We start from the raw sequence: 23,723 nt of genomic DNA, 5'->3' as shown, positions 1-23,723 counted from the left end.
GTGTCACTTCACTGCAAAGTATTGTCCTCTCACCTCAGAATAAATATTTTGATGTCCGAAGCATTCTCTCCTTTTGAAAATTTCTCTATTTCCCTGACCTTTCCAATAATTAGACATTACTTTGTTCTCTTTGTAAGGTGAAGTGACTATTTTCAAGGTGCAGGAAAGAGGCCTTTCCCACACACATGCAGTTTTTGAAGTCTAAGCAAGAGCTCAGGTTAAAGGCTCTAATTCATTGTCATAAGGGTTCGGTAACACAGTACGAATGAGATTCTCCAGCATATGTAAAGTACTGTGCAAATATAAGGCATTACTTTATCATGAGTCTCTGGAAGGGCTCAGAAGGTGAAGATAAAGAGAGGCATGTGCGGGATAATCAGTCTTAAATTCATTCTTCAGGTCATAGGGATCATAGATGATTATTTCCTCCTTCTACATAGAGTCAAAATTCTATCCCCTTGCTGGGTAACCATTTAAAATGGTATTATTATTATTACTGATCCTCAAATACATCATACATACCTACAACTCTGTTTCAGCATCACTGCTGCTGGCTATTTGCCCAAATCCTATTTACTTTTCAAGACTCAATATGCACAAGCCTCTTCTAAAAAGCCTTTGCCAACCCTATGGACAGAGTTAATATCTTCTTCGGGCTCTGCTGTGTGTTCCTGTCCCCACTACAGCAGTCATCATGGTGTATTGTAATTACTGGTTTATATGCCTTCCTTTTCCATTAGTTTGTGAGTGGCTCAAAAGCATGGACCATTTTCTTATAAGTCTTCGTATTTCTGACATTCCTCATTCATATAGTAGGTATTTAAGCAATGACCTTCTGCAAATTCTTGCGTTTGATGGATAAGCTGCTATATGACCCCTGGGCTAAAGGATTTTCAATCTAAATGACCACTGAACTCACTCAAGATCTGAGATGCTACAACCTACGCTTGTGTGAAGTATAAGCTAAGTGTTAAAGCTAGTATCAAAAATATATGCCAATTCATACCAAATACTTCAACATTAAAGTTGGCATTTATTATTCTGGATTAAAAAGAATAAAATTTCTTACTTAAATAAACTAGAAAATTTTTCACATCTTAAACAGTGAGGACCTCTCCTTCTTTTACTTTAAGATAAACTATATTGGTGATTGTGTCATATTATCACATACTCTGGTGACCTCTGAGATAGATCCTTGTATTTTACCTAGGATAACATCACCATGAGAGGAAAAGGTACATTCCAAATCAATAGGTAGAAAGTACACAAAAGCTGGTCAAGGCATGGAATGGCTTTCTATTAATTAGAACTGCTTAATAGAGCAAGCTGGAATGAAAGTTGTTGCTCCCTTTCAGTGAAAGAATAATCCAAGGAATGTGGGATCATCAGGTTAATTAGCTGCTTGTCCCTGCAATGGTTCTGTCAGAGAAAAGTGACGATTCCCCTGGTGGAAGTATGAATCAGAGGATTTCTACTTTTCTCTTTCAACCTTAAAATTTTGCGATTCTGTTTCTCTGACACTGAAGAAGTGAGGACCCAGATGCTCAGGAAACACCTCTAGCAAGTACTACCTTAGCAAAGAGATAAACTTGGAGTTCTTGGAAACTAAGAAGTGACGTCTTTTATGGCACATCCTTTACAGCAGTGCTTTGAAATGAAGTTTTCTTTCTTCAATGTTTCCTTCAAGTCTCACACAAAGACTACTACTCACCTTTCCTAGATGTCAAAGAAGTAGCAGTGGTAGTTTATTTCCACATGTTTGTGTGGGTGTATTCTGGGTTAATCAAAGGACAATTTTTTAGATACTTGTTTCAAGGAGTTGGTCTGGTACCAATGCAGTCTAAGACCTATTTTATTTTAATTTGGTCTGAATTTACTGAAAATAGAACTTAGTATTTAAAATGTGAAGCATTTCTAGTAAATCTTACGCCATTTCTTTCTGCAGAAGGTAGGTGGAATGGGTTTCTTGATTTTAAATGAAACGAAACAAACAAACAAACAAATAAAACAACCTGAGACTGAAACATACTTTCTCCCGTCAGAATGGTTATAGGGGAAAACCCCAAACCAGCATGATTCAGAAGAGTGAGCACTGAGTTTTTCTTTTTTTTGAGCACTGAGCTAATATCTAAGATTCCTTATTGTTGTAACACCCTATGATTATGGGAATGTCTGTCCCTGCAATCTGTTTTGTCCAGCTTCCATTAGTTTATTTGGAATGAAAGAAGCCAAATGGATAAGACAGCAATGTCATTGTGTCCCCACCCCTGTGTAAGAGTGAAGCAAAAGAACCACAAGGAATTAAGCATAAAGAGGGGCAAAGATCTTAACCGAAGAAATATCTTCTTTATCTATGTCCATTTCCTCCCACAAGGAAAAATGGCAGTGTCAGTTGTACATTACATATACCTCTCTTTCTTTTTAGTGTTTAATCTTAGCACCTGCACAGCAGAGATCTTTACAATTCATTGCATATCCTTTCCCCCTCACCCCTGTTCCATACAGCACCTGAGGCCTAAGAAGCAACACCTTCAGAGCTCCACAAAAGGCTGAGACCCTTCTTCATGACAGAGTATAGAAATAACAAACATGCCCAACGGTTTTATACAGTTGCTAGAACGTTTTCGTTTCCAACAAATGAAGACTTTCCTTCTTTTCTTTGAATATTAATTACATTTTACAAATTTTTGTTTTGCTTTGCTTTGTTTCATCCTGTTGTGTTTGTACAACCAAAGGGAAAGTCCACGACGAGGAGTCCCAGGTTAACAGAGTTTGGCAGTCATTTGGTCCGACTGTTTGAGGATCTCGGTGTTGTAGAGGTCCAAGGCGTGGTTCACCCTGATGATCTCGCTGTTGGTCAGCTTCAGGCGGTGTTTCAGCATACAGGAGAACAAGTCCAGCTGGGGTTTCCCCGGGGCCACCGGGGGAGCCAGGCGATTGATTCGGTCCCGAATATCCAGCAGGAGGAGCATCACCGACGAGGAGGAATAGAACTGGCCGCCTTGCGTGTAGGACTGGTTGACCTGCTGCACCGCGCTGCGGAGGAGGTCCGCGTTGAACCTCAGGCTGTACCCGAATACCTGCACATCTGAGATCTTGATGTAGAACTGCCGCTTGGAGGGATCGGACAGGTCCACGGGGCCCTGGCCCGTCTCGTTACGCAGCAGGGTAGGGAGCCGAGTCCGACTTCGCAGGTAGATGTGGACTGTCTCGAAAAACGTTTTCCATCGATTGCCCAGCAAGAGAGTCCAGTTGTAGCACTGGCTGTTTTGGAGGCGGATCTTCTCCCACCGTGGATAGCCAAATTCCCCGAAGGGCATGTTCCAGCCCTCGGAGTGGCTCCCGCTGAAGGGGTTGACGTAGACGAAGAACATGGGGTCCAGGCTGCTGTTGCGCATCTGGCAAATGCGCATCGACATGCCAATCACCATGTGGATGAAGTCCATGCGGTTCTTGTTGCTCTTGAGAGTGAGGGACATGCGCTTGCGCCACCGGGGGTCAAAGAAGGTGTCGAGGCGGATCTCATTGCTGATAAAGGTGGTGTGGACGTAGAGGCGCGAGTCCATCTTCTGCAACAGGTACTTCAGCTCCAGGTCCTGGAAGTCCAGGTCGGTCTCGAAGCTGATGAACTGCTCGCTCCGCTCCGAGTCCACGTTCTGCGGTTCGCAGCGGCCTCGGTACAGCTTGTAGCCCTTGTTGCAGGAGCCGCAGAGGGAGATGTTGGCCAGGCTGCACATGGCACAGCTGTTGTTCCCTCCGATGATGCAGGGGATGGGGCGCTGGCATAGCGTGGTGCTGCCGTGGCACACACAGCTCCTCTGGCTCTCCAGGAAGGTTCCCCAAAACCCGTTCTCGTTGCAGTAAAGGAGCGACTGGACCCTTGCGAGCCACTGCTGAATTGTCCTGGGGAAGAGAGGGAAAACAATGTTAACCACCATGGGCAGGGCAATGGGTTATGGTTATCCATGGGTGGGGCTGTGGGTGATGGTAATGCAAATTGGAGGACCTCAAAGAATGAATGAAAGAACTAGGTGGAGCAGACTCCATCTCTAGACAATGTGGTAAATAGGAAGTGCATAGGATTTAAATGATAAGATCTACATTGGAATGCAGGTAAGGACACAAACCAGGTTTATGACATTGGATTTTATTCTTCTAGTATTCAATTCCCTCATTTACAGACTGAGGAGTTTGGACTAAATGTTCTTTGAGGTTTTTCCAGCTCTATGATTCCATTATATATTAGCTCCAAAGAAGTTTGATCCAGGAAATTAAAGTGTCTGAACTCAAATATCCCTGCCTGATGACAACAAATGGTAGAAAATCAGCAATGGAAAGAACCTTAGGGGTTAGTTCTTTTACCAACCCTCCTCCCCACCCCCACCCCCCACACATGCACACATATCAGATGTTTCAACTCCCTTCACTGATTCCTCCCATGAGGTTCTATAACACCCAACCACTTCAACAAAAACAAGATATATTTTATTGTACTCTAAGATGACACAGTGCTTCCATGTTGATTATTTATATGAATCTTCACAGTTGCTCTTCAAAACACAATCAGAAAGATGCGATGCTCCCCATTTTTCCAGATCTCCAAACAGTCAGTTCAGTGGCATTTCCATTGTATCATAAATCTCTAGGTCCCCCTCCTCCCCACATCTCCACATTATAAACAATTCCCAAGTCTGTGCCCAGATTCCAGCCACTGAAGCATTCCAACATAGATCCCCAATTAGAGAAGCAGCACCAGAAGAATAGGTTAAAAAAAAAAAAAAGTGTAAGGCAGTCATCTCAGAGGACTCTCATCTTTCCTCATTTTTGTGCAAGTCACCTCTTGGCTGTCTGCTGTGCTACAAAGAATCCCTTGCATGCTTTTAGGACTTTTTGCCCTCTGCAGGGCATGTTCACCCACAATTTCTGACTTGAACCTCACAACAACCCTTCTGAAGACAGCTTGAGACTTGAGGTTGTGCAGAGAAGGCTTAAAACCCTGGCTCCTCCACATGTGTGCTGAAATGATGCTGGACAGTTTCCCTTCCCCTTCCCAACCGTTCCTAGCACACAGGGCTGCTGTGACGATCACTGGAATTTTCACATGCGATGGCTTTGCCTCAAACTTGGTAGGTCTTAAAGGCCTGATAAATATTAGCTTTTGTTATTCCTGCAAAGGGACTGTCAGCTACACTTTATAGATGTGGCTATCCAAGTTCAGAGGTGAAATGATAGGCTCAAAGTCCTATAATTAGATGATGCTTCCTGGCTCACACCTATGTCTTTATGTATTATGTATCAAGCAAGAGTCAAGAAAGTCTTTTGTAAGGTGGTGATGTGCTGCTGCGATGTTGATGGGGATGACGGTGATGGTGGTGATGGTGGCAAAATTTCCTGGAACATGATCTCCATTTTACACAGCTGAAAACAGAAGCCCTTTTGGCAATGTCCCGCCTGTGGTGGGATATATCAGCAATCCATCCATTCTGTCATTTCCGTTGCTGAGCCATGACTGCCAAACCCAAGAGCCATGGCAGATCCTGACGGGAAGAGCATGAACATTGGCACATGCAGAACTGAGTTCAAAAGTCAGTTCTGTAACCAGGATCAAGTCATTTTGTCTCTCTAAGCCTTAGTATCCATATCTAAAGTGAGGATAATAAAGCCCATCTTATGTGGCTGGTGAGAGGATTCAGTGAGTTCAATATATTTAAAGAGCTTAGCACAGAACCTGGCATAGAGCAATTATTTTAAAAAGTAATAACAAAAAGTATTCTCATCCCAGAGAATAAGCTAGTCCTTTGAAGGTATTGAGACACTCTCAGGGATTTCACTATCTCTCTGGAGTTTGAGGGAAACCATTTTGTTACATGGGGCATTTGAAAATGGATACTGTTGAAATGGCTTCCCAGAAAGCTTTGCTTTAAATGAGTTGCTTATCAGCTGAGAGAAAATGGAGGAATAATTAGTTTGCTCCTCGAAAGGGCTGTGCATTTCAAGTCCCAGAACAGCCGCACCCCTGGCAATCAAACCTCTCTTACAACCTGAATACACTGCACCTAAGCCCTGGGTTCCTTCTGTTGTCCCTCCAGAATCTGTTACCAGCTCTCCTATTTGAGAAGGCTCGGTTCTCTTAAACTGCACACCTACCCCAGAGCTCAGCTCTACAAATGTTTGCTGAACGAATGAATGTTTGCTGAATGAATGAATATTTGCTGAAAGAATGAACTAAAGAAAATTAATATTTTTCTTTTTTTTCATTAAACACACGCGCGCACGCGCACACACACGCACACGCACCAACAACATCCTCCCTGTCCTGTGGGGACGGTGGGGTTCGTTTTGGATACTGTCTGCCCACACAAGCCCAGGTTGCCCCGCTCTCTGCTTCGTGAGACTAATTCTATTACAGCCTGGAGAACAGCAGAGGCCCAGCCTCCAGGAAACGGAGCTAGAATCACAATGAGCTATGCGGCTCCCACCTCCCAAATCAGAACATTGACTGAATATTGGGGATGAATCATCTGATATTTTCGTGAGCTGCAGGGGCCCTCCACACATCTCTGACTACACGGTTGCATTTGATGAGAGCATCATTTCAAAACGCCTCTTTCAAATGGCCCACACTTGCCCCTGTCACTCCCTCTCCAAGGGACAGGACAGTACTCCATTTAGAGTTCCTCTGTTCCCATCTGCAAGGCATTCTATAACCCCGTGGAGGGCCCCCTTTCTCATGTCCCATCATTGGGACCCTTTGTAAGGACTGCAGCCCCTACTCCTTGCATCAATGCCTCATTGTGGCTGAACTCTCTGCATCCTCAGTGGGGGAAATAAACAGATGAAAGTTCCTGGAGATGCTGCAACAAGCATCGGGCTAGGGTACAATTAGGATTCTGGCCCTGTCGGGCAGGAGGGATTGGGGACAGAGGCCCTCTGAGACACATTAGCGAGCTGCATGGCACCTGCATCTCCTGACCTCAGAATAATCATGAGGTTGTGGGCTGCATCAAAGAAGGCATTAATGATACAGCAAGAGGACTTAGAAAGGAGGTGGTGTGCAGGGAGGGGGCGGGCAGGGAGAGTGAGGCCCAGGGAAAGAGGAAACAGAGGCAAAGGGTGGAGCACAGGGCGGAGTGATAGATGAGTAAACGACTTGGTGTCAGAGTTGCTGGGGAACAAGATAGAACCCAGCCCTCGATAAGCAGAGAGGGGCCACGTGGAAGGAGGTCCTGCAAGAAGAGAATGGGATGGAATTTGAGTGAGCAGGAGAGAAATGAAGAAATCTAGATGAGCCTTCATTTGTCAAAACTCAGAGTCACAGATGGTGGATGTTGGATCGGCCACTGGAGGGCAAGTCACCCACCCCTCCTTTACTGGAGCCTGTAAAAGGGGATCCTGAAAAGGGGAGCAATGTTGCCGGTGAGTCCTGATTCCCAAGGTCAGCGAACTTTTCTTTGCCTTTAATACTTTATTTTAGCAGAACAATGAAGCCAGAAAAACAAGCTGATTCCAGTTTTTTCTTTGTTTTTAACACAAGCAACTTTTAATATCGAGGTATCAGCTTCAATCAGATCAATCTCCTATACCTTCTCCATCTCCAGCTAATGCCCTGAGTGGTAATCCCTGATATTCAGAAATCCGGCAAGGTCAATTGCAGGCGGCACTGTAAATCAGTGGAAGAAATCAGCAGCTCACTGCAACTGAGCACCCACTGTATACCAGACACTGTGTTGGAGGCTCTTCCTACTGTTTCTCTGAGCAGCTTGTGTAACCATCTAAATGTTACGGATGAAGATAATGAGGCCTTGAGAAGTGAGGGAAGTTATCCGAGGTCATGAAATTACCCTACAGTCAAATACCAGAGTGTAATGTAAAATCATAACGATAAGGCAAGCAAGGAGGAGGAAGCAGGCTACAAGAAGAAAACGGAATGGAAATAATGGAAAAACACTGGAAGTTTGAACATGTGAAGGGCCTATTATCACATTCCCTACTTCCTCTGGACCCACTCACAGATAATTGGAGCTCACTGACAAGTTCACAGGGAGAGGCTGGGGACCAGGGTAGGAGGGACTCTGAGCTATAAATACCATTTCCCAGGCTAGCTGGTGATAGCCAGCCTCAACCCTGGCAACAGAGGAGCCAGCCTAATAGGCTGGCTTTGGAGAGGAGGGTCTCACAAAGGGCTGACACAACCCCACTGCAAGGCAGTTGGTGCAAGGCAAGGAGGGTCATGTTTTAAAATGCTTTTCTCTGTCCCTGGGGAAGCAAAGCATCTTCTGTTTGTAGCCAAAGCTGAACTCCAATGCATCCAAATCAGCACCTCTTTCTATTGGACGGGATTTCAATTCATTCTGATAGGGGGTACTGAGGAGAGGGAAGAATGACAGGTTGGGTGGGAAGCTGCATTTTCATTTTTAAGGAGAAAAATTCTGAAGTCTGATTGACAGACCCTCCACAGAGACTCCAAATGAAGCAGCTTGGGCCACAGCAGCAGAGAACTTTCAAGAAAGAGGCCTTGGAAATGCTTAGATTGAGGAATCATGTTTCTTGAGTGCTTATTTCATCAGGTCAGATATCCCCTTACCCTCATATCAACCCTATGAGATAGGCTTCCTTGGGATTTCCATTCTACAGATGAAGGTTCTAAAGGTCAGAGAGGGACTGTGGCTTTCCCCAAGTCACACAGCATGGAAATAGCAGACCAAAGGTCAATTCCAGTGCACTCTCAATGACCCTGCTGTAGATTTCCTACCCTCTAAAACCCAGGCTGCAGGGGATGCCAGGCTTGGAGCCCTGGGGACGCCTCAGCTGGTTCCCTACAGGCTCTGTCTATGCCTGAGCCAGGATTTTCTGGGGACTTGACAGGTCTCCTGGTGACACAGCATGGAGTCGCGCATCCTTTGGAGGACAGAGGCTCCACCCCCCGGAGCTTCCCATCAGGTGCATTCAAAGGCACACATCTCCCCTTCAGAACCACCCAGGTGGGGAGCCCAGCCTGGGATTCATAATTCAAGCAAACTCCCTGCTGATTTTAATTGGAGGTTTTGCCTAAGACAGGAATGCAGTGCCTGGCCAGAGGCATTTTAGGAAAGATCATACAAATCGAGTGCCAAGGAGAGAGGGGAAAAATAGATCTAGGCTAAAATAGAAAACCATAATCCATAACTCCCATTTGCCCACCAGGAGTGTTTATTTAAAAGTGGAGAGGAAATGAAGAAAATTGAAATCGGTATTCTGAATTATTCTTTTATTTATGCCCTCTGCTTCTTCCCTGGCATTTCTTTGACATCATAATGGGTGTCTGAGTAACTCTGTGAGACTCCACAAAATGTATACTCCATATACCATAGACTGGACTGTAAGACAAACAGTTGTTTTCAGGTTTCTGGTGATGCACTGTTTTTGGTTGTGTTGTGTGTGACTGTGTGTGTGTGTGTGTGCACACATTTTAAAAGAATGGCACTGACAAAAGATGAATACATCAATGATGTATTTGGGCTCATAATCCTTGGTTTATGGATGTGCTAAATGAATTATAACTGGACATCAGACCCACTCTCTGTTCATCATTTTTCCCAGACAAATATTTAGCTTTTAATCATTCCCTTCTTTGAGTTCCTACCATTGCCTTAACAACCTGTTTTTCCTTCTTCTCTCAGTTCTCCACATGATGTCAGAACCTTGTTGAGCAGCTCATAACAATAAGGGAAGAAAGACCAACAGAAGAATTGTGTGCCCCCATGCCGTGTTGAAGATATTTTTCATAGCTTGGGAATGCTGAATGAAGACAATAAATCTTTGCAGAGGTTAGGGGTGGGGATGGAAGAAGGAATGAGGAGAGCACCAATGTAAAAATGGAAGGAGGTAACAGACAACATCAGCTGCATTTTCAAATTCAGCATTTTGTTGGGGGCATGGGTATGCTGGGGGTACCTGAAGGAAGGAGCCAGAAGCTCCTGTAGGGCTGCAGGGAGGACTAAAAGCAGCTAGTCACTCCCAGATGGGAGGCTGCAAGACTCTCCGACCAAAAGGCTGAGAAGTAAGAAGAGGCTGAGCCATTTGAGTTGGCCTTAACCCACTCAAGTATCACGGCCACCCAGATAAATGATCCTTGAAGTGAGGTAGGGAGGTCATAGGGCTTGGGAGCCTGTTAAGTAAGATCCTGCTCTAAACTATTTTCTCCTTGACCTTGGAAAAGTCACTTGACTTGCTGGACCCTCAGCTTTTGTATCTGTCAAAGGCGGGTAGATGACACCGACCCTGCACTTTGTCCTAAGAATTAGAAATGGATGTACAAAGCTCCTGGGAGGTTTTTACTGATGGGAAGTTATGACTGATCATTAACCATTGTTGTCACTCAGAGCGAAGCAGAGCCCTGTTTTATAGGGTTTCAGTAGAGTGTTCCTCTCAGTTACCAGAACAGCCCAGCTGATTGCAGCCTAATATCCTAGGCTCACTTGTTATTCACCTTCCCCGGCTCTAATGAATGCTGTCACCATGATGCCTGCAGAAGAAAGAGCTAGATGTGGGCTTTGGAGTCGGAAAGATTGGGTGTTGAATCATAGCGCTGCTACCCATTATTTAACCTCAAGCTAATTGCTTGTCCTTTCTGAACTTCAGTTTCCTCAAATGTAATAACAATACATTTCTTGTAGGGTTGTTTCAAGGGTCAGAAAAGAGAATGTATGTAAAGCCTCTGACATATAGTAGGTGCAACTGGCTAGTGTGAAAACAAACTGTTGTGTTCCTCTTGAGCTCACATAGTAAACTGTCCCTTTGAAATCAATATAATTGTAGATTTAAAAATCCAGAGAAAGAATTCAATAAATGCTGTTGGATCATTTGTTTAAAGATATAAAACCAAAAAAAAAAGGGATCTCGACATTTAACCTCTTCTGTACCCCCAAATCAGTAATAGACGATTGCTTATCTAAATGTGAAAATTAAAACAATAAAAACCAGAACAAAACAGCTTTTAGAAGAAAACATAGAAGTGTCTTTACGACATTGAAGCAGGCAAAGATTTCTTAAAAGTCTTAAGCATCAAGGAAAAAACAATGGTTCTAGGATTACAGTAAGATTAAAACATATCCATCAAAAGACACCATGAAGAGAGTGAAGAGAATCTCAGTCAGAGAGTACATATTTGCTGTACACCCAGTCAACAAATGATCATATTCATAACACGCAAAGAACACCTAAAAATCAGAAAGAAAAAGTCAGATAACCAAAAGGGAGAACAGACAAATGATATGAACGTGTGCTTCACAAAAGAGGAGATTCAAAAGGCCTATAAGTACATGACACCCCACTTCATTAGTCACCAGGGCAGCATAAATTAAAATCAAATGAGAGGCTTCCAGAGCAGGACAGCTAGAATAAAATAAAATAAATAAATGAAAAGATGGACACACTAAGTATTGGCAAGGATGCAGAATAACCAGGACTCTCATATGCTACCAGTGGGAGTGAAAATTGGTTCAGCATATCTGGGAAACTGGAAGTGTCTACTAAAGCCAAACATATGCATGCTCCATGTCTCAGCAGTTCTCCTCTTGGTATATACGCAACAAAAATACTTCTATAGGTTCACCAGAAGACATGCACAGCAGTGGTCACAGCAGCACTATTCCTAAGAGCTCCAAACTGGAAACCTATGCACACGCCCATTAGCAGAAGAGACTCGCACACACACAATGGATTACTCTTCAGCCATGGGAATGAATGAATAGTGGAGTCTCAACGAAGAACAAAAAGGTGAAAAAAGCTTGACATGAAAGTCTTCTTACTGGATAAAAAGAGGCAAGACCAATCTCTGATGGGCGCAGCTGTAAGAGACATAGTTTTCTTGGGGAGATGGCAGGGGGAGTGGTTGTGGGGGGTGGGTGGACTTCCATGGTATCCATATCCCCTGTTTGTTGGTCTGGGATCTGGGTACGTGCATGAATTCAGTTTGTGACAATTTATCTTGCTGCACACTTACAGTACTTGTACTTTTGTACACATGTCCTACTTCAATAAAAAGCTAACAAAATTCAAAAAAAAGATGGTTCTTTTTAAAACAGCCAGAGTAATACTACTGAGACAGTAATATATTACACTCTTATATCGCTTTTAAACTTTCTAATGCTCTTCTGCTTTGTTCTCTCATTTTGGGCCTCACAATCTTTGTTTCATAGGCTGGGTTGAAAAGTGATCATGAATCTCATTCTAATGATCTGACAAACAGGCTCAGAGAGGAGACGTGACTTAGTGAAGGTCACCAATGAGTTGTCTTATCACTGGGATTATTTCTCTCCTTGGCAAGATGTGGAGGGTGGGGATGGGGCAGAGAGCTGGGAGGTGGCTCTGCAGGAGAAGGAAGAGCTCGTATCCTCTTATCCACAGAAATTTTAAGAACTTAGTTCTATTTATGACTCAATCCCTGAGTGCCTCTAGATTCTATCCAAACAGGAATCCAGTTCCGAGTCCTGGGGGTGGGGGCTGAGGCAGGGGGGTGGCAGGAAAGCTAAAAACAACAAAAAGGAACTGGAGATGCTTATTTTCTTTTCTTCCATCAGCTGAGTGAGTCAACTGCCCTACTTGCCACAAATGCAGAATGACAAACAGGGTCAGAAATGGGAGATATGCCTACTAGCACGAACTTGAATCCTGCATGTCACTCATGGCAAAGCTCATTGCCATCACGCCTCTCCCAGCCCCTCGCCCAGATTGGACACCCTCGGTTGGCTGCAGTGTTCAGCCTCACTACCTTCTTTTTTTCTCCCATAAATTGAAACGAAATGCCAAAAATATTCTTAGTTAAAAGTTTCACTGCCACGCTGTGGGGAGGACATTTGTAAGCTATTGCGACTGACAGACAGCTGCCCCGCGCTAGCCTAGGTTTATTGTGGCCCTGCACCTCTCACTTAACAGGGCAGCTTCATACACACTCAGATTAGGTCTTTGCCACCCAAATTGGCCCTGCCACCCACATACACACATACACACAAAAATCAGTCTTTCAGAGGTAACCAAGGTGGAAATTTACTTTGAGGGGAGCTATCTGTAGGGTTAGGGTGGTAGCATTTCAGAATCCTGCAGCTAAATGATGCTTTGAAAATCTCTGGCCCATTTTACAGATGGGAAACAGAGCCCAGAGAGGTTACATGGCTTGCTTGAGATGACATAAGCCATATCTGTCAGGCAAGAACCAGAATCTTATCCTCTTCTCTATGCAAGGATTACATAATTCCACTTCTCTGTATAAAGATTATACAACTGACCTTTCCTTCCCACTCCCAGAATCCTCACTATGCACATACCCACCAAATAATAATGTTGATAATAATAATAATAATAAGTAGTAACAATGAGATGATCCTCCCTACACATAAATCCACCAAGGGACACCTTACCTCTTTAACCAGATTCCAAGGGAATAAAAAGAAAATTAAGAACAAACAAACAAAAACATGCATTGGGAAGACGCATGCAGTAAAGGACATAAAATCAAGATAAACCCAGGAAACAACAAACATGACTTACAAATGTTCTAAAGGACAAATTTGCTTTACAAAATGTTTCCTCGCAAGGTTTCTGATGGGTGTACTCCCCTGTGTTAATACGGGGTTTGACTGGAAAAACAAAACAAAACATACAAACAAAAAACCCACTATGTTGGCTGATGAGGACAAATGCTTTGACACTCCTTTCATAGAGATGCGAGGCTGTAATTCCTCCTCTTAAATCTGGGCAGGTTCTCCAATTGCCTTGACCCATACAATGAGGCGGAAGTGATTCCTGCAGTTTATGGACCCAGGCTTTAAGAGACTAGCAGCTTTCACCTTCTGCTTCCTGGAAATCCCCCTTCTTGGAGCTCTGACACTCCTTATAAGAGAGACCACCCCACTAAAGAGACCACATGGAAGGCCCCGAGAATACCACGGAAAGGCAGAACGGCTCAATTGAGCCCAGGCATCTGGCCGTCCCCATCAAGGCACAAGACATGTGAGGGAAAGCTTGGAACCTCCAGCCAAGCCCAGCTGCCAGTTGATGACCAGTGAATGATGCCAGTCAACCCTGTGGGGAGCTGAATTGTCCAGCAAAGTCCAGTACAAATTCCTGAACGTGATCATGTGTAGGATGTAAAGATTGGTGTTTTAAGCTCCTAAGTTTGAGGCAACAGATATTCAGACCTGTAAACTGTGAACCCCAATGAGAATTCGGGTTATCTCTTCCCTGTTCTATTACTACCAAGCTATGTTACTGTGGCCTAATCCCTACAACCTGTGATTGTGATGAGGCATCATTCCCATGACTGTGTTCTGTTACACAATGCAGTTGACCTAAAGCCAGAGAGATTGCCTGGGTGGACCCAATCTAATTACATGAGCCCCTTTGAAAGACCAGAGTTTTCTCCAGCTGTTGGCAGGAGAAGTTAGAGAGACTAGAAACATGGGGGTTCATCACACTGCTGCTCCTTTGGAAATGGAGGGGCCACACACAAGGACCAGAACTCAGTCTCTGGGAGCTAAGAGTGTTCCTGACCAAAGCCAACAAGGAAATGGAGCAGTCCTACAACCACAAGGGACATAATGCTGCCAATAACCTGATGAGCTTGGAAGTGGATTCTTTCCCAGAGCCTCTGGGAAAGTAAGACATTGACCCGGCTGACACCTTTATTTCAGCCTGAGATTTAAACAGAAGATCTAGCTATACCATGCCCAGACTCCTGACACGTGGGAACTGTGAGATAATCATTGTGCACTGTTTTAAGCCTCTAAGTTTGTGGCAATTTGTTATGCAGATACAGAAAATGTGGAAAGCCGCCTCCCGAATCGGGCCTAGCGTATGCGCTGCAGCCTGCTCTAGAGTTACCCTCGCCCATCGAGTGAGCCAAGATGGCGCCTGCATCCTGTTTCCGCATAGTGACGCATGTATCCGCCACCCGCTCCTACCAATCGAAATCCTGTATACGCGATACTAGCCTAGAAGCTTATTGGTTGTTAATTGTGTATAAAAGGTCTTACCCGGACGGGGTAGGGTGAGACAGCCCACAAGGAGCCGTGCCTGACGGCCACATCGAGGCTGCTCTCCCACGAGGCGCCGTGCCCCGTGTGGGAACCAGTAACACAGAATGTTCATCTAGCTGTAGTAAAGGGCTTGCTTTCACAACTGCCGTGTGGTTCGAGTCGTGATTCATGACCAGGTTAGTTCGCGCAGTCTGCATCTCTCTCTCTCCTTCCCTGTTTCCCCTCGCCGGCCGGGAACCGGGGACCGAGCGGGGCAGCGCCGGACAAGTGGTGGCCCGTACGGGGAAGCTCCTCCTCCTGCCTCGCTCTCGACGGTCCCTCTGTGAGGAGAGCAGCGCTGCGCGTCGAGCTTACGGCGGACTTCCCGCGCCTGATCAACGCGAGAAGGTGAGTGCGTCTTATTACATGATAGTTAGGGCCCGTGGGTTTTCAGGTGACCCCGGGGGACTCGGAAGAGCTCTCCGAGTGACTGAAGTATAGTGCCGACTGCAATCATGGGGCAGTCCGGAAGTTCACCTCTCTTAGCTCCCTTAAAGAACCTTTTGAAACAACGGGGTATCTCGGTCAGGAAAAGCTCCCTTCAGCGTTTTCTTGATGATGTTGATACTTTTGCCCCTTGGTTTGCCTGCACCGGCAGCCTTAGCCTACCCTCTTGGATGAAGCTCGGTCGCGACATAGACCGAGCGCGCCAGACGGGCGTGTGTATGGACCCGATTCTAGTACCCATATGGGAGACCGTCCGTGCGGTCCTTGAACTAGAATCGGCTACCGGCCTAAGCCCGTCCTCTGTCTTGCAAGAAGCACGGTGCGCGCTCCAAGAAACCCAGTCAGTTTCGTCAGCGGACGGCTCCTGTAAGGGCAAACCGCCGGAGTCCAGTGACTCTGACTCAGAGTCAGATAGCGATACTGACGAGAAGGCGGAAGCATCCCCGCTAATTGAGTGGGAGGAGCCTCCCGCCACACCCGTGCGGCCTTCCGCCCCGCCAATGTCTACCGCTGCACCCCCAGGGACACCCCAGCTCCCAACTGACGCCTTGGGCGGTCCCACCAAAGGACCTCGCCGAGAGCTCCCTCTAGTGGCCATGCCCAGTAAATGTAATTATCCTTTGCTGCCAGACCCGGAAACCCCGATGGGTCGGTCAGGGGAGGGGCAACTTTTGCCGTACCCCCTGCCCGAGTATACAGGCCCTCAGGACCCTTTGCCATTAGGTAGTGGTGGGAGACATTTCTGGAGATGGAACCCTTTCACAACATTTAGACCTTTTGGCATGCTGGGTGGCTACCAGCCACTTGAGCCGCAGCCAGTCTCAGAAATGTACCCGGTTATTATCAATCCCCAAGGTGGCAATCGGCACGAATCATATGATTACAAACTATTGAGGGAATTGAGGCAGGCCGTCCATCAGTATGGCCCCAATGCCCCTTATACCTTGAACATGATCGAGAACCTCTCTGCTCTAAATCATACACCCGCAGATATTTTTCAGCTAGCCCGTGCTTGCTTGCCGTCAGGCCGATTCATAGATTGGAAAGCATGGTTTGAGGAGTTAGCTGAAGAGCAGGCCGCAAGGAATGCGGCGGGGAGACGTGGCGGGTGGAATGCTGACATGCTGTTGGGGAGAGGCGCCCATGCCCAGAACCAAACGGGTTTCCCACAAGAGGTCTATGCCCAGATCTTCCGCTGTTTTGTGGGTGCCTGGAAAAAGCTAACAGGTGAGGGAGAGGCTCAGGCCTCACTCAGCAATATACACCAAGGCCCCACAGAACCATTTGCGGATTTTGTAGCCAGGATGCAAACCGCAGCTGAGAGAATCTTCTCAGATCCAGGAGTAGCAGAGACTGTGGTTAAGCAAATGATTTTTGAGCAGTGCAACAAGGAGTGCAAAGTTATCCTGGCACAAAACAGAGCAAAAAATTTGACAGAGTGGGTCAGGCTCTGTAGAGATGCTGGCAGCCCTTTAACTAATGCAGGTCTAGCTGCCATGCTAGCCAGCTCCCTACAGGTGGCTACAAAAAGCCCGAGAACCTTAGGGGCAAAGTCTAACGGGTGCTATGGCTGTGGCCAATCAGGGCACTTTAAGAGAGATTGTCCCAATAGACGTCAGCCCCCTGCCACTCAACGGTTTGGCGAACCAGGTGCAGCAACCAGGCCGTGTGGCCGTTGCCACAAAGGCCCCCACCGCGCAGAAGACTGTAAATCGGTTTTCGATGCGCAGGGTAGACGCCTCTCTGGCCGCCCCGAGCAGATTCCAAAAAACGGGAAGAGGGGGTCCGCCCTTTCGACGGACCCCCTTGCATGCCATTCGACAACACAGGATCCGATCAAATTCGTGCGTCCCCCGGCTCAGCAGGACTGGACCTCTGTGCCACCTCCAGACTCGTACTAACCCCCTCCATGGGTGTCCAGTTAGTAGGGACCTCCTTCAAGGGGCCCTTACCGGCTGGTACTGTAGGGCTCATATTGGGAAGAGCATCCACGGCCCTGAAAGGATTAACAGTTATACCAGGACTTGTAGATTCAGATTTCACAGGCCGTGCCCAAGTTATGGTTCAATCTCAGCGGGGCACCTTAGTCATTGCAGAAGGTGATAAGCTGGCGCAGCTCCTGCTCTTACCCAGCTTACATGCAGTCTTTCCAAGCAGAATCAGACAGAGAGGGGAAAAAGGGTTCGGATCCAGTGGAGCGATTTTTGAGGGACTCCATATGTCCCTGGAGTCTCGACCTATGCTAACCATTAAGGTGCAAGGCAGATCTTTCTTGGGCCTGCTCGATACAGGGGCCGATCGGTCTATCATAAGACAACAAGAATGGCCCCCCACCTGGCCAACGAGCAGGGCGGAAGAGCCCATTAGAGGAATAGGCCAAATTTCAGCGCCCATGCTCAGTGCAGCTGCCCTTCATTGGGCCGATGAAGAAGGACACCAAGGCAGTTTCCAGCCTTATGTATTAGCCCTGCCTGTGTCTTTGTGGGGAAGAGACATTCTGACCCAAATGGACGTTACTTTAATTAGCGGCTACTCCCCAACCTCTAAGCGACTGCTAAAAGAAATGGGGTATACCCCCGGCAAGGGTTTAGGAGCTTCACTGCACGGACGTGCGGAGCCTATACAAGCTGCCCCCAAGTCTGACAGACGAGGCTTGGGTTTTTCATAGGGGCCACTGAGGAGAGATTCCCACCCACACCTATAAAACTAAAATGGAAAACCGAGGCTCCGGTGTGGGTGCCTCAGTGGCCCTTGCCACAGGAAAAACTTGCAGCGTTGCACGCCCTAGTATCAGAACAACTAGAAAAGGGCCATATCGCCCCTTCCACGTCACCGTGGAACACCCCTATATTCGTAATAAAAAAGAAATCTGGTAAATGGAGACTGCTACATGATCTAAGAGCTATTAACGATTGCATGGAGCCTTTAGGGCCCGTTCAGATGGGACTGCCCCTCCTCTCGGCATTACCGGAGCACTGGTCGATTTTCATCATAGATCTGAAAGATTGCTTCTTTTCTATTCCGCTCCACCCTGAAGACACCCCTAAGTTTGCCTTTACTGTGCCCTCTAGTAATCAAGAGGAGCCCTGTCAACGCTTTGAATGGACAGTCCTGCCCCAAGGCATGGCTAATAGTCCTACCATGTGCCAGCTGTATGTCGCTGCGAAGCTAGCTAGCACTCGGCAGCAGTTCCCTCAAGTGAAAATCATCCATTATATGGATGACATTCTCTTAGCCCATAGAGACACAGATCTTCTTAAAACAGTTTTGTCACATTTAGTCCTTAGTCTTAGAGAAGCTAACCTAGAGATTGCCCCTGAAAAAATCCAAATGACTGACATTACCACTTTCCTGGGGGCGAAAGTCGCACCCACTCATGTTTCCCCCCAAAAGGTGTCTCTCAGGCTAGACAATATACACACTCTCAATGATCTACAAAAACTCATGGGGGATATCAATTGGATCCGTCCATACCTAAAAATACCCAATGTCAAACTAACACCTTTGTTCGACCTGTTGAAGGGGGATTCTAATATAAACTCACCTCGAAGCTTCACTCCAGAGGCAAGGCGAGCACTATGCCAGGTGGAACAGGCGCTCAGTGGCGCTGCATTGAAGAGAATAGACCCTGATGAGCCTTTTGAAGCCTGCGTGCTGCCGACAGAATTACAGCCCACTGCGGTACTGTGGCAGCGGGGGCCGCTGCTCTGGGTCCACCCTGGAGTTTCCCCCAAAAAAGTCCTAGAGCACTATCCTACAGCGGTTGCAGACTTGGCCCTAGAATGCATTAAAAGGGCTGTGCAGCATTTCGGTCAGCAGCCCAAAAATCTCAGGGTGCCTTATTCTTCCCAGCAGCTTGAGATACTCACCGGATGCATAGATCAATGGGCCATTCTCCGGTGTACATTTCTTGGTCCCATTAACAATCAGTTCCCTAAGGCTCCTCTCTTGCAGTTTGTCACCTGGCACCCAGTGATTTTTCCCAAAGTAACCTCTCCTAGGCCACTAGCAGGCGCCCCCACCGTATACACGGACGGCTCCAGCTCTGGAACAGGGGCGTATTGTGTGGAGGGGGACACTCCTAAAACAGTGCTCTTCCAACCACAAAAGCCTCAATGGGTAGAACTGCAGGTTATCATTGCAGTCCTGGAAAGCCTTTCCGAGCCCTTAAATGTCGTCTCGGATTCTGCTTATGTTGTGAACTCTGTACAAATTTTAGAAACGGTGGGCATTGTTAAACATTCCTCTACAGTAAGGACGTTCTTTGCCAAACTACAGGAGGTTATATGGACCAGGCAACACCCTTTTTACATAACCCATATTAGAGCCCACACAGGTTTGCCTGGCCCTATGGCCCAGGGGAACCATAGCGCAGATGTAGCCACTCGACAGCTGCACATCTTTCCGACGCTGGTACCGTATCAACAAGCCCGAGAATTCCATGCCAAGTTTCACATCAATGCAGGTACCCTAGCTAAGCGGTTCAGCATACCACGTGCAGCTGCTCGAGATATTGTCCGAGCCTGCAACAATTGTGCAGAGCAGAGAGCAGTCCCCTCGGTTGGGGTCAACCCTAGGGGTCTCACCCCAGGGGATACTTGGCAGATGGATGTCACTCATCATTCAGAGTATGGTAAGATCAAGTACTTACATGTGTCGGTGGACACATGCTCCCAAGTTTTATTTGCCTCTGCTGAACCAGGAGAAAGAGTCTCCCACGTCATTGCACACTGCCTTGCTGCATGGGCAGCTTGGGGTAAGCCAAAGACGTTAAAGACGGATAACGGGCCTGCCTACACTAGTAAATCCTTCCAAAAATTTTGTGACAACATGGATGTCCAATTAAAACATGGCATCCCCTATAACCCTCAGGGGCAAGGAATCATTGAAAGAGCGCACAGATCTCTCAAAGACTTGCTTAAAAAACAGAAAGAGGGTATAGGCCACGGCCTGTCCCCAAAAGCTCGACTGTCTGTAGCCTTGCTCACATATAATTTTTTAAACGAAAATTCACAAGGAATGACACCTGCCCTGCAACACACCACCCCGAGTCCTCCGCATAGAGGTCTAGTCCGTTGGAAGGATGTCCTGTCGGGGCAGTGGAAAGGCCCTGACCCGGTGCTCAGCTGGGCCAGAGGCTCTGTTTGTGTTTTTCCCCAGGAACCAGGACGTCAACCAGTGTGGGTTCCGGAAAGACTGGTGAGAACCGTGACATCACCTGAAGAAGCCAAGGAACAGCTGTCAGAAACGCCAACGAATATACAACCTGAACCATTAGACCAAGCCTCCGACCCTGCTGATGATGGCGACGACCGACAAGACGATAATAGTAGGACTGACCACCCCGCGGTTGCCCAAAAAGAGGATCGGTAACTCTGTTCTTTGCTCTCCTATAGCAATCCTTCTAATCTGCCTTTTTCTTTTTAGTGGAACTGTGGTAGCGCAGGAGAGTGGTCTTTGGGGCCTGTGGCATCATCCCCCGACCCTGGCCCCATTCTCTGCTGGGTCTCCCGCCTCTCCTGTGTTTTTCACTCGTACCCTGTCTCTAGGTCTCCACCACCTGCCTTCTGACCCTCCACAAGCTTCAACGAGTCCTTCCCCCTCACCAATGACACACTGATCCTCTCTTTTGCTAACCTCTCTGTCAAGGTTGTCAACACCACAGTTGCGGCGAATGCTACTTGTGAAACTGGTAATGGCGAGTTAAGTAAGGGAGTCTTGCTTGAATTTCTTAACGTTACAGGGAAGAGCCGCCAGTCTTGTGAAGGGATCTTGAGTAAAAAGGAGACTCAAAGGTGCCTTTTCCTTTCGGGGTTTGCTCCTACAGTCTGCAACCGTTCCAAAGACCCGGATGCCTCGCCGCCCTGCTATCCTAGTGTATCGCCCAAGTTATGTCTGGCTCCCCGTCAAGGCAACCGACTGGGTTGGCCCTGTTTCTCAAGTTGTTTCACTTAACAATATCCCCTTCTCTAAGTCTAGGCGTCCAAGAGGCATAAAAGAATGGCTATCGAATGCTGCCAGTGTAGCTTCCTCTTTGTTTGTCCCAACGATCGGGCAGGCTGTGCTACAAGCATGGACAGATCGGCAGCTCGCCATAACGATGGAAACGGTAAATGGCTTGGTCAACCTTACCCGAGACGTGCTACGCCGCCACAATCAGATGCTGAACTTAAATTTCCAGGCCATTCAGAAACTCCAAGCGGAGATAGATGAACTTGGACTGGAAATAGATGGACTCTGGAGAGTGCTTCAGCAAACATGTGACACCCGGTGGCTTACGGTTAAACTCTGTGTCACTCCTGTCAGGGCCAACGTGACCGGAAGCATTTCCAGAGTCTCTGATTGGCTGAAAAGGTCATATTTTCCTGAATTTGTTAATCTCTCCCAACAGGTGGAATCTAGTTTAGACACAATTGGGGGGATCAAGTTAAAACCCGTTAAAGTCGATCTCTCCGGGTTAGGCGAGGTTCTACAGAAACTATTGCACAGTGTTTCTTCCTGGTTCTCTTGGCCCAATTTAACTAATTGGATCCTCATTGCAGTGGGATTATTGGTGGGATTAGTCGTTGTTAAATGTTTGCTAGAACGCCTGTTTCAAGCGCAGCAGCAATTGCGTGTTACCACTATGATGGCTATGACTCCCACCTCTGTTACCCCCGATAGTGACCGATTTATTAACCATACCCCTTCCTGGTCGCCTCAGGTGGGGCGCTTTGGAGCAAAATTTGTAGCGAATCGCATGGCTGTTTCTCGGGTGTAAAAGGCGACACCAGTAGTCATAATTTTGTCTCAGGTGGGTCTCTAGGGCAGAGTCCTAGTTGTGGCCAGACTGGACCCTAGCCATTGCACAGAGACACCTAGTGACACCCCCGACTCTGGTTACTGCTGTTCCTGCCCCCGTCGTTGTTCCCCAGTTGCCAGGCAAAGCACTGCAGGGAGAGTCACGTTGCTTCCAGCTTACGGACTCTCCGGTCTCCATATGACGTGAGCATTCTGGTTGGTGCTAGAGGCTCCGCCGCTGGATGGCTGAGGCCTAGTCCAGACTCCCCAAAGCACCAAAGAGGTTGTGAACCATTTGGGTTCACGGGAGCACGCTCATCACTGGAGACACTGGGTCAAAAATAAATAAGAAAGGGGGAGATGTGGAAAGCCGCCTCCCGAATCGGGCCTAGCGTATGCGCTGCAGCCTGCTCTAGAGTTACCCCCGCCCATCGAGTGAGCCAAGATGGCGCCTGCATCCTGTTTCCGCATAGTGACGCATGTATCCGCCACCCGCTCCTACCAATCGAAATCCTGTATACGCGATACTAGCCTAGAAGCTTATTGGTTGTTAATTGTGTATAAAAGGTCTTACCCGGACGGGGTAGGGTGAGACAGCCCACAAGGAGCCGTGCCTGACGGCCACATCGAGGCTGCTCTCCCACGAGGCGCCGTGCCCCGTGTGGGAACCAGTAACACAGAATGTTCATCTAGCTGTAGTAAAGGGCTTGCTTTCACAACTGCCGTGTGGTTCGAGTCGTGATTCATGACCAGGTTAGTTCGCGCAGTCTGCATCTCTCTCTCTCCTTCCCTGTTTCCCCTCGCCGGCCGGGAACCGGGGACCGAGCGGGGCAGCGCCGGACAAGAAAACTAATACATTTATTCTTCCCACTCTGCTTCACTTCACTCTTTTATAAAAGGACAGGAATAGGTTAGATTATCTCTTGGTTCACCGCCACCCCCAGCTATGACATTTGTGATTTCAAAATTTTAGGTCATTTAACCTCCCTGAGCTCAGATTTCTAGTGTAAAGCATGGGTACAGGACCAGTTTTATTTTATCTACTAGATCTCAAGCTCTCTGTGAACAGGAGTAGCATAATGACTGACACAATGTAGGTGCTCAGTAAAATATTTGTTGAATGAAGGGATGAATGGATGAATGAATGAAGATTCAGTATAAATGTTAATGCAAATACTCTGCATTAGAGGGTTGTGGAAAAAGGATTGTATGTATGTAGGAATGGAACAGAAGGAGTATTATTCCATAATTTGGAGCAAGTCATTTAATTTTGGTGAGTCTTAGTCTTCTCATCTGTAAATGGGTAATCAATCCTTGTTCTAGCTCTCCCATAGCTTATTATTTGGATCAAATAAGCTCATCAATGTGAAAACTCTTTGCAAACATTAAAATAATTTATACATTAGGTATTTGTCTTAGTAATAGCTTACTTTCTTAAGGTTA

The 23,723-nt window shown here is 46.9% G+C and overlaps 1 protein-coding gene across 2 annotated transcripts in view; it reads right to left on the bottom strand.

Moving 5' to 3' along the window:
- Window positions 1-1,013: 1,013 nt before the first annotated feature.
- BRINP1 (BMP/retinoic acid inducible neural specific 1) overlaps window positions 1,014-23,723 on the bottom strand; it is a 200,200-nt gene continuing 177,490 nt past the window's right edge. For both annotated transcript variants that reach the window (XM_037798467.1, XM_037798468.1), the window contains one exon: window positions 1,014-3,903. In XM_037798467.1, the coding sequence (XP_037654395.1) occupies window positions 2,763-3,903 (1,141 nt within the window). In that variant the 3' untranslated portion in view covers window positions 1,014-2,762. The remainder of the gene's footprint in view (window positions 3,904-23,723) is intronic.

Source organism: Choloepus didactylus, chromosome 10 (assembly GCF_015220235.1).
Source record: "Choloepus didactylus isolate mChoDid1 chromosome 10, mChoDid1.pri, whole genome shotgun sequence".
Lineage (NCBI taxonomy): Eukaryota > Metazoa > Chordata > Mammalia > Pilosa > Megalonychidae > Choloepus > Choloepus didactylus.
The sequence above is the reverse complement of the archived record's forward strand: the minus strand, read 5'-3'. Positions and strand labels throughout refer to the sequence as shown.